Source organism: Nicotiana tomentosiformis, chromosome 6 (genome assembly GCF_000390325.3).
Source record: "Nicotiana tomentosiformis chromosome 6, ASM39032v3, whole genome shotgun sequence".
Lineage (NCBI taxonomy): Eukaryota > Viridiplantae > Streptophyta > Magnoliopsida > Solanales > Solanaceae > Nicotiana > Nicotiana tomentosiformis.
This window is the reverse complement of record NC_090817.1, coordinates 7,841,714-7,853,369: the sequence shown is the minus strand read 5'-3', so window position 1 is coordinate 7,853,369 and position 11,656 is coordinate 7,841,714. Positions and strand designations below refer to the sequence as shown.

At 33.1% G+C, this 11,656-nt stretch overlaps 1 protein-coding gene across 7 annotated transcripts; it reads right to left on the bottom strand.

Moving 5' to 3' along the window:
- Nucleotides 1-570: 570 nt before the first annotated feature.
- Nucleotides 571-8,981, bottom strand: LOC104118185 (uncharacterized). 7 transcript variants are annotated; one of them, XR_011408325.1, is made up of 5 exons: nt 8,394-8,967; nt 3,874-3,890; nt 2,677-2,725; nt 2,026-2,106; nt 571-785 (listed from the first exon to the last, which is right to left on the bottom strand). XR_011408325.1 is itself a non-coding variant. In XM_009629377.4 (3 exons), the coding sequence occupies exon 1, from the start codon at nt 8,852-8,854 to the stop codon at nt 8,396-8,398; it is 459 nt and encodes a 152-aa protein (XP_009627672.1). In that variant the 5' UTR covers nt 8,855-8,967; the 3' UTR covers nt 571-785; nt 3,874-3,890; nt 8,394-8,395. The 7 variants fall into 7 exon arrangements, 2 of the variants coding, with proteins under 2 accessions (XP_009627672.1, XP_009627671.1); XR_011408324.1 differs by lacking the exon at nt 2,677-2,725; XR_004512575.2 differs by lacking the exon at nt 3,874-3,890.
- Between the last annotated feature and the right edge of the window lie 2,675 nt (nt 8,982-11,656).

The following is an 11,656-nucleotide window of genomic DNA, read 5'->3' as shown; positions in this document are numbered from 1 at the left end:
ACTACAACAAACTCAGAGTAATACCACAAAGTAGAATTGGGGGTAGAGTGTACGCAAACTTTACCGCTAGAAGACTGTCATTCGTTTGTTACAAGCTAATGCTACCTTTAAGGAACTAAACAAGAAATGATAACTAAGCTATAAGGAGCTTCACTAGCCCTTGTTGCTGACCATACATCAGCTCTCTCAGTAACAACAGAGCACAGTGACTGAATCCATATAGCTGAGACACCTGCTATTTCCTAAACGCTTAGAATAAACTCCCTCCAGATGGAGAATAAGGAAAAGATATAGAGTCAAACTGTTATAAAACTAACACAATCAGTTTATGGCCACTGGCTGCGAAAATAAAGTCTTAATGATGATTTACCCGTGAACTGAAGTGACAAACTATACAGTTATTTGCCTCTCTTTTTTATTTTTGGGATTGGAGAGGGACAGGGAACAGGGGTTAGAAATTGTTTTCATTATAAACCATCCCTGGTTAAGCTAATCAAACCAGTCTGCAATAAAACAAGTCCTATGTCCAAGGTCACAATCACAGAAGCAAATATACAACACAGAGGAAAATAGTCAACAATCTCTCTATTGCCATTAATAACATTCCAGATAAAAATAGAGAGCATATATATACAATAACACTTAGCAACTGCTTGCACAATTCGCTAAATCGTCAATCAGATAAGATAATGTGCTAAGATAACTTTAACATATCAAGCACCATCATGCCCAACTCCATATGGTTTATTTCATAAGCCAATCAAAAGAAGCAGCTGACAAAAGCCCTGCAGGTTGAAAAGAAGATATAAGGCGGTCAAACTTGAAGGTACTGGTATACTATGCTTAATCAATAAAGAACATTATGCCATAAGAAAATTCTGTTCCTAACCACAAAGCTACTATTTCATCAAAAACTCCTGAACATTCACATTACTTTAAATACTGGACCAAAAGTAAAAGCATAAGTAAAAGTTGCCCAATATACCAACTTAGTAAGCATACACCACCAAAGAATGCACTTAATCAAAATAAACACCAAGTATGGTGAAACCATGAACTTGTCTGAATGTGCATTATCCTGCTCTTGAGGTCCTATCCATTGTAAAGTTCAGCATAATTTACTTCAACATTCCAACAATAACAACTAAGGATATTTTGAACTCCAAATAACTGAATCTAAGCTAGTGTTTGCTTCATGAAAAGCGGACAGGTAGTTTCCATTTTCTTTTTCACTATCTACCATCTTTTCTCACAATATTTTTTAGCTTCCTCTTATACAATGTTTTTTTTTCTACTTCACAGATTTAAAAACGTTCGTTTGGACTTTGGATGAAGAAAAAGAAGTGTTCCTCTAGCCCATTTGTTTAAGTTTGGAGGTGTTGGGCTCCAAAAGAAATGGGCCTTGGGGGAAAAGAAGAAGAAATATAACATATATATATATATATATATATATATATATATATATATATATATGAGAGAGAGAGAAGAAGAAAAGGGATGAGAGACTGAAGACACCAGTAAATCAAGAGTTTTCGTTTCCGTGTTTTCTTTGTCGGAAAAACTCGCACAATATAACATTTGCATTATCTATATTGGCTAACATTTTTTAAAATTGGAAATGTTTCACATGAACAGTGTTAATCAACCACTTTTCCATTCTTTAAAGAAAAAATTACAACAGTGAATTTAAATTCTCTTGCTTTAATAAACCATATATTTTGAGTTTCCCAAAATTCAAGTCAGGAATTTAATCCCTTCATGTCCAACTGTTTGTCCCACCAGTTTATTATGACAAAACAAAGACTAGCACACATCAACAGAAAATATGTACTCAGGAGAGGCAGATGGACAAAAGGCACTCAACGTGCCAAGAATTCATAACCCCATATACTGAAGAATAGATGTTAAGCAAAGCTTAGCAAAAGGTTGTTGTAGCAACTTTGACTTCACCAAAAAATTTAGATGATCAACGCAACAAAAGAAAATGGAAAGTAAAGACTTTTGATATGGTAAATATTCCTTTACCTTAATATTTCTGTTTGTTTTTCTTTCTCTCTTTTATTTTTATGTTTTTGGTTGGGCCGGAGGGGAGAAGGGGCAGTTACACTGTGCATAAATCATAACCATATCATTTATTAGTAACCCATTTGGAGAGTACAGCTTCCTGAATTGAGAAATAAAGGAGCAATCATGACAAACAGGTCATTAACAATTCAATGATTCAAGTATCACTTATGTCACCAATCACACATACAGCATAAAGGAAGAACCATGGCCCGTAAAACTACTTTTAGAAAGTCACCAAAGAGCTGGAAAACATGACATTGACAGTCAAACTCCATGGATAATTTACTTTGTTTGTCTCCATGATTCTGTCATTGTCTTTTTTTTCCCCTTCTTTTTTTCCCTCCCAGTAAGTCGTGATTCCAATACTAAGTAATTCAAATAAAAAGGATGGTTCAAAAACTTTTACTCATTAGTTGAAATACTGTGGAAAGACCATATGCATGAAACTTGAGTTCCCAACAATGAAATAAGGTAGTGTTATGAAATGCTTTTGAGCAATCCAGTAGTGCCAAACGAATATGTGGATCCTAAGCAAATTTTATGGAACTCAGGGAAATATTACAGCATGCTGAGAAAGAACTTTCAAAAAAGAAGGAACGTGAGAAGTACCTCTTAGGAAGAAAAAAAGAACTGCTATACAGGCAAGACTTCTCGAAAACTGCAGGGGGGAGTGTTCCAAAAGCCAAATATGACAATTATTTCTCAAAATTGATTCCTAGTAAATCTATTAAGTATTAAGTAAATATACCTTTAAGCGAGTAACTTCAAGGAAGATTTTATTCTATAAGACTTTTTTCATAAGGCCTTTCTTAAAGAAGAGCTCTCAGCCTCTCACCAAACCCTAAAGATCCTTTCTATCAAGATAAATACAACCTGAAAAGGTTACATCCTCACGGAACTCCGAAACAACCATAAATTTGTAGTGTTTATGCGCGTAAGATAGAACTCTTTATCTACAGAACTAAGGCAAATGAAAAAAAACACATGCCTTCTTTATTCTCTTCACTTCTTTTTTTGAGAAGAATTCTCTTTTCACTTCTTTACTCATTATGACACCACAACAAACTAAACCAAAAGACCAATAGGAATTTCTGCAGAGTATGAGTAGCTTAGTTGAAACTTGAAAACTTGAAATTAAAATACCAATTCTCGTGGAAAACAAAGAGCATGAAATTCATTGCATGACATGATTAAAGCAGGTATCCAACATATCCAGACTGGTCAACTAATAAGACAACCACTCATGACACCACATATGTTTCCATAAGACAGACATCTATTAATCACAATTCACATACACCTGAACTGCTAAATGCTACTGCTTAACACACTTCTACCTATTTTCACTCTTTTTCCTTGGATGTAGCACAATAATCATATCTTATGTTTTTTAATGTAGTTGATCCTTTCTTCAACAGAGATTGAGGGGTTCTGATAAGAACCAAAAGCACAAAACAGCCAGTTTCTATAAAGCTAAAAATGGGGACCTAAAAGCTGATACACGATTTGCTACTCCATTAATAAACACAGTATGTCTCCTATACCGAAGAGGAGTGTCCAATACAAGATTCTGTGTTGGTAGATGCAAAATATATCACAGCACCCATTACTGTTTTGTGACGATGCATACCAACTTAGCATAAAAAGCCAAGGACAGACTGCTAACTACACTGTCAAAAAGTACCCAAAACTTCAGCAACTGAAACCCAATACTTCCTCTCTTTCATTTTACATAAGAATATTTGACGCACAATCTAAATATGTTTTGTTTCAAAGAAACTAAATATTTTAACACACCAAAATTACCTTTAGAATCCCGTGGTCTTCAACAATCATGTCATTCCATACAAAGGGCAAAAATGAGGATGTTAAAATTCAAGAGTTTCCAAATATAGGAAAGTGTCAATCTTAGGATAAACAAAGAGATCCACAACTTAAGAATAAGCGCATAATAGTTCTCAAAATTGACCTAAAAGTAATAAACAACAATCATATTGACGCAAGAGAACGTCACCCCATGACATAACTTCACAGAAAATATGAGAAGGTAACAAATTTAGTAAATCGATAAATACCTCAGGAAGAGGAATGCTTTTTCCCCTCACACTCAGGACTTCCATCAAAATTCTTAGAGAGAGCAATTAGCAGTAACCATTCCAAACTCAAACACCTATTTTCACCACTGGATCTGATACCTGTAATACCTCACCACTTAAAGAAAGCTCTCAAGGCTAATCCCATCAAGCTCAACAATACTGTTCTCAACAATTTTACCACTGATTTTCTTGAAATAGGTGGGAATGTAGTTATCCGGAGGAAGGGTGATGGAACACTTGTACCCAAAGAAACCACGAAGTTGCAGGAACAGGTGTTTAGAAAATACCCATTGACATTCTTGGGAAGTAGCCCTATGAGGAACCCCTTTGATTAGTTCCTTGTGGGGCCCCGATGGTGTCAGGTTGTAGAGGATATAGTGATTTTCACAGATCATCATCAATATTGTATTTTCCATCTGAACCAGCAACTTGATCAAAATAGTTCTACAACATATTTTTTCTCTTGCATTCTTCGTCAATTGTGCACGATGGACATATGTCAAAATGACTAGTAACTGATTTATCATTATTTATATGGGTAGTTTTACCTAAACCCGGCGTCCTAATGACTGCAATGACATCTAGTACTGCAATGTCATCCTCCTTAAAATCTACAATTATTTGATTCACTATTAATAATGAGTTGCTTTTGGTTTGTTGGAAGAGTTTACAACATGAGGTCCTATTTTTAGAATCTCATCAGGTAAATTGGAGATCTCTTCTTTGATAAGCTTGATCGTTTCTATGGCACTAAAAAATGAGTAAATAAGATGCAAGAGACAATTATCTCTAACAAGAATTGAATTAGTGACATCTTTTGCCTCATATACCACATGTAAAACACATGTCCATAAATCTTTATACAAATCTTGCTCAATATTACCGAAGAAAGATCTAATAAATTCTAGATCTTCTTTCGCCAACCCAATTTCATTCTTCATCAAAGCAATTGAATAAGCTTTAGAATTAAGCAATAATTTTAGTTTGAGTAAATGATTAATAAAGGGTGGTCCATTACTCGTGGGGACATACAATTGAGGTGAGTCTGCGCTTTCAAGTAAATATGTTTGAGATCACCCTTTAGAAATTCAATATTTTCCAACAAGTCAAGAGTTGCAGAATTTAATTTGTTTCATTGATACTCTTTTCCTTCCTTGCTTTCTCTTCTAATTCGCGAACAAGAATTGATATCTCCTTGTAAGTGCTCCAACACTTGCCAAGAGATCAAATAATTTGTCACAATGAATAAAGTCTTTCGAGAATCAAATATTCTCTATGAATGTCGGAGAAGGCTTGTAGGAGTTACTCAGTGAGGCGTCCGGCATTCGGCATTTGCTGACTTTGATGCCAAGAGGAATAATCTTCAAGAATTGATAAGCTAGCTTGAAATCCAGTAGAGGGACATCAAGTTCACGTATCTCATCAAATTCATCCATTTCATCAAGTTCATCTACTTCGTCAAGTTTCTATTTCATCAAGTTGATCAGCTAAAAGGGCAAAACAGAAGTATCCTACTCTTTCGGCTATAAGTTGGAATGAGATAAGACGTATTAAACTATATTGACTCCGGGTTTACAGAGGATAGAGAGATGATGAACAGGAGAGTAAGACCCATAAGATGTTTCTAGAAGGACTTTATTTATCATGACAAATTATTTCATCATGATACCTAATAAGGTATTAATTTTTGTACGCGACTTAGAAGAGAGATCAAGGAATGAAGAGAGTATCAATGAATCAAGGAATGAAGAGAGTATCAATGAAACAAATGTAGTTCTCGACTTGCTAGAAAATATTAAAATCATAAAGGAAGATCTCAAATATGTTTACTTGGGAGCACTAGATTCATCTCAACTCTGGTTTTCCAAGAGTGACAGACCACTTTTCATGAATCTTCTACTAAAATACTTTAAATGATGATTTACTCAATTCCAATGCTCATTCAATTGTTATGAAAGGAAAAAATCAGACTGGTGAAAGAAGATCTAGAATTCATAAGATCTTTCTTAGGGAATGTTGAACAAGAATTGCATAAAGATATGTGGACACGTGTTTCAAATGGCATATGAGGCAAAAGATGTCATTAATTCAGTTCTTGTTAGAGATAATGATCTCTTGCATCTTGTTTAGTGTTTACTACCTTCTTAGTTTCATAGAAAAGATCAAACTTATCAAAGAAAAGGTCTCCAATTTACCTAAGAAGATTTCTAAGAATAGGGACCTCGTTGTTGCACACTCTTCCAACAAACCAAAAAACTCATCATTAACAACTGGTCAAATAATTGTAGATTTTAAAGAAGAAAAAAATTGGATAATTAGAAAGCTCACCAGTGAATCAGTAGAGCTAAATTTCATTTCAATCATCTATATGTCATGTTTAGGATACTCCAGCATACAAAGGATATGATGCTAAGTCAGTTATTCGTTATTACGACATTTGTGCACGGTGCCCAATCGACCAAGAATATAACTGGGAAAATATTATTTAATCAAAACCCTAGTTTGGATTGGAAATACAATAAGGAAGTTGATGTTGCTGGGAAAATCGTTATATCCTCTGCAGAGTGGTCAACCAACAAGACCATCAACATCTTAAAATGTTTCCTAAAGACAAACCTCTAATAATCAAAGACCCATGTACTGCTGCTAAATACTACTCGTTAACAGGCTTCTACCTTTTTCGTTGTTTTTCCTTTAGGGGTATGTCTGGTATGATGGAAAATGACTTCCAGGAAAATATTTTTCATGAGGAAGTCATTTTCTGATATTTGGTATGATGGAAGAAAATGTTTTCCATCAAAAGGAGTAAAATGACTTCCCTACCTTATTGGTGAAAGTCATTTTCCTTACAACAATCTTTAACTTTTAACTTAATATTACTTTGCATTATTATTAATCTCTAGAACTCAAAGTTGCATCATAATACTCTTCAATTTGTTGATCTTATTATTAATCTTTAGTACATATTTTGTTTGAACAATATTTCCTACTGACCAACTAAATACCAAAAACATTTTCAATGGAAAATAACTTCCGTCATATCAAACACATCCTAGATGCAGCACAATCATCATATCTTTTGTTTTTTAGTGTAAATGGCCCTTTCTTCAATAGAGATTGTAGGGTTCTGATAAAACCAAAAGCACAAATCAGCTAGTTCCTATAAAGCTACAAGTGGGGAACCCTAATAGCTAAATCATTATTTGCTACTCCATTAAAATACATGGTAGTGTCTCCTATATGGAAGAGGAAAGACAGATACAAGATTCTAAGTCAGTGGAGCTAAATATATTAACTTAATGAGCTTATTTATAGCCATTTAAATAGCTATAACTTATTTTAGAGGAGAAATTACGCTGGATGGACCTTCTTTAAGCTATTATTCATATTTTGACCCTGTTAAGAAACATTCTGGGAAAATAGCCCGCACTAGATTTGCAAATCAAGCTCCTGACAATTGCTAGAATTTTAAAGCACCAGAAATTTAGTATTGTATGCTGAAAATTTTTGGTGATCCGTCAAATGACGAACACCAGATTTTTTTCAGCATTGTGGCTAAAAAAGATTCTAGTATCGTCAGGATTTGACTAGAAATTCTAATGATCAGCAATAACTTGCTAAAATTACGGCGCCATGCTTTTTTTCCCAAAATTTCTATTACCGGGGTCAAAGATGGCACAAAGGTATCATATTTATGTCATTCGCCCTATTTTAGACCCACAAATTTCAAAACTCATTCTCTCTTTCCTAAACTACATGCTCAATCAAACACAAGCCACATAAATTGAGACACCAGAAGTAATAAACCACAATCATATTGACTCAAGATAACGTCACCCCAAATTTTGAAAGAATATACAAAAAGGTAACAACTTAATTAGAATAAATAGATAAATAATAGACAAAAAATACCTTGAGGAAGAGGAATGATTTTTCCCCTCACACTCAGGGCTTTCATAAGGTTTTAGTAATTGCGTTTTGAATTTAATTTTTTTAAATATTTAATAAATTTCTTAATACCTAGACAATACCTAGACATAGTTTGACTAACTAGCTGTTGGGTTCGACCGGTATGTCGGCTTCTAGCTTCGCCCCTATTCAAAACTCATTCTTTATGTCCTAAACTACATGCTCAAAAATCGGCCACATAAATTGAGACACCAGGAGTAATATACAAAAAGGTAACAACTTTATTAAATAAATAGTTAAATAATAGATTAAAAAAGATACCTTTAGGAAGAGGAATGCTTTTTCCCCTCACACTCAGGACTTTCATCAAAATTGTTAGAAGGGTATTTAGCAGTAACCATTCCAACTTCAAACACCAAATTCTCACCACTAGATCTAATACCCGTAATACCCCACCACTTAAAAAATGCCCTCACGCTAATTCCGTCAAGCTCAGCAATTCGGTTTTCAACAATTTTGCCAGTGATTTTCTTCGAATACGTGGCAAGGTAATTGTCCGGAGGAAGTGTAATTTTACACGTGGCGCCTAGAGAAACAACGAAGTTGCCGGAAGTTTTATTTAGGGCATAGCCGTTCACGTTTATGGGAAGTAGCCCGATAGGAAACCCGTATTTGATTAGCTCTCTATGTGCCTCAGATGGAGTCGGGTTCGGGTTTGCAGAGGATAAAGAGATGGTGAAAAGGAGAGGAAGAATGGTGAAGAATAAGAGGGTTTTTTCCATTTTTAGTGTGTGTGTGTGTGTTTTGAGGTTTCGGAATTTGCTGGGAAGAAAAGGGAGATGGGAAATGGAGATTTTTTCGATTGAAGAGTTTGACCAAAGGAGTGGATAAAGTGTGTGTATATATATATATATATATATATATATATATATATATATCACTTAGGAATTCACGTGTACCTTTTTAATCGCCAAGTGACTCAAAAAAGGCCACGTATGTGACGAGAACTTTTTTCTTTCTTTTTCCTTTCCTTTATTATGTTCAACACTTGTTTTTAAGGTTTTGGGCACGTACGTTGCACGTATAAGCCGCGTTTATTTGTAAGAAAATTATCTATCACACAAATGAACTGTGTGTAATAGTAATTGATATCAAAATGGATTGAACATGAAACTGAAATGAGAAAACGAGTGTCATTACATTGATTTAATAGATAAATTATTTTGAACCTGCAAACATCAACACTGTAATTAATTAAGGTCGTGATATGTATAGGATTTGTAATTATAAATAAATATATCGTATGAGTAAATAACATGTTATGTTGTTGTATCTTACCTAATATCTCTTTGTAGACAATATTCTTGGTGTATGTGCCAATTCGTCTCTTTGGTTCATCTGTCATGACCAAAACTCTTGTTGTTGACTCGGTATGTTGTACCCTTAACCTCAAAAAGGGCTACAATAGGTTTTTCAAACATCATATTTTGGAGCATATCACCATCCTTTTCTGTTATTTCTCCCCATGAAGTTACAGTTTGACGATTTTACTTGAGTTTTACAATTCAATATTATATTAACTATAGTTAATACATTTGATCATTTAATAATATGATATTAAATGAATAAGTTAACTAACTTCAATTTACGTTTCGTTCATTAGCATTATTTCTCTTCGTTTCTTGTTACCATCTCCGATGGAAGCATTAACTTTCACTAAGATACCAAGTGTGTCTGCAAAAGAATATTAATAGAAAATATATGTAAATAACTACTAAGAATTATTAAGTAAATATTATATATAATGTAAGATTAATCAATGAATCTAAAGAAATTATCAAATATTATTCCATTGGTGCATTGGACTGCCTCTTCGAACGAAACAAAACTATTTGAGAAGCTAACGGTGGAAAACTGGTTGTTGCATTTTTTGACTATAGTATTGTTACTGAACACAATCTCAAAGTCTTTGTGTATTGAATGAAAATTAGGTTTACGATCATTTATGCGGTCGTTAATGATGTAATAGATATTGCCTTGTTCTAAATGTTCCTTCCACATATTCATTTGATTAGTGAAAAGTATTGCTTGCATTTTTGTTCCCTGTAAAATTTTATCATAATTTAATATAGTGATTGAACATAATACGAAAAATATCGGATATAATTGAAAGATAAAAATAACATTACTTTCTCATCTACAAATATCAGAGTCCATTGAAAGCCTTGATTTGTTTCATTTTTAAATTCTTTAACTACTTCACATTGAATAAGTAAGACTTTTATTATCCATTGAGAATCAGATCTTCTCAAACTGTTAAGTAGCACACATTCGTTTGCAAATTCAGTTTCAGTTGCCATTGCGAGTACCTGAAATCAAGTGCGAACAGGTGGTCTAATATCCAAAAGGTAGTAAAGTCATAGAAGACATTCATAATTATAAAAATTTTATTTAAAAGAAGATTTAAAGGAAATATTTAGACCAATTATAAGGATAACTAATGCACTAAAGTATATTAATCCAACCACAATGTGCCAACTACTTAAATTGAGGATTAATAAATTTTTTATGACATATACAAGAACACGCCTCAAAATTGTTATTACATATACAAGAACACAACTCATTGATCATGTATAATTGTTATGCATAGTAAAAACTAACTTTTCAATAGTAGCATAAATAACAAATAAAGCCAAAGCAGTTAAATTAGCATATAGTTTATGTAAATTGATAATACAGAATATCCCAATCTCAAATTTTGAAAAGTAGTAGAAAAATCATAGTTGAACTGCAAGAAAGCTACATAACTTTCATAACATAATATATTCATCATAACAAGAAGATTATATAAAATATTATTTATGAGACCGATAAGGAGAATTATTTACCTGAACCAATGAAAATTGTCAAAACTTTAGGTAGATTCAGCGACGCCAATTGTCAAGGGCTATTCTTTAAGAACACAATTTTAAAATTGTGATATATATACTATAGTCAATTAGAAGAGATAATAAATTTAATTTTGTGAGAAAATATGAGCAACTTCAGATGGCATTACAATTAATGATTAAAATTATACATCAACCATAGAGTGTGGCATAATAATTAGTAATTAAAATTATATATCAACTATAGAGTGATAAAAATCTTAATTAATAAAATAAGTAACTTGATATGAGTTAGAATACCTAACCAATTTTATGTGATGAAAGCAACGATCCAAACAATATGTACAATATTTGTAAGTGACTTTAAACCAATGATCATACATGAGACATAAACCAATGATCATACATGAGACATATAGTTGAATTATTACATAACTTCAAGAATATAGTATAAGATAGAAATTTACCGAAGTGACAAGCAAATTCGCTATGGGGACGTTAGTTTATGACAAAGAATGTAGAATAATAGCTTCTTTTATAGTTATAAAATTCTAGAAACCAAAATTGATTCCAAAACAAAGAGTAAAAACGGAAGGGACAATCCTAATACGATATTGATTTCAAAACATTGGGAAGAAACGAAAGGAAAAGCCTAATTCGATCAGTAAACTTTGAAGAAATTGAGTTCTAAAC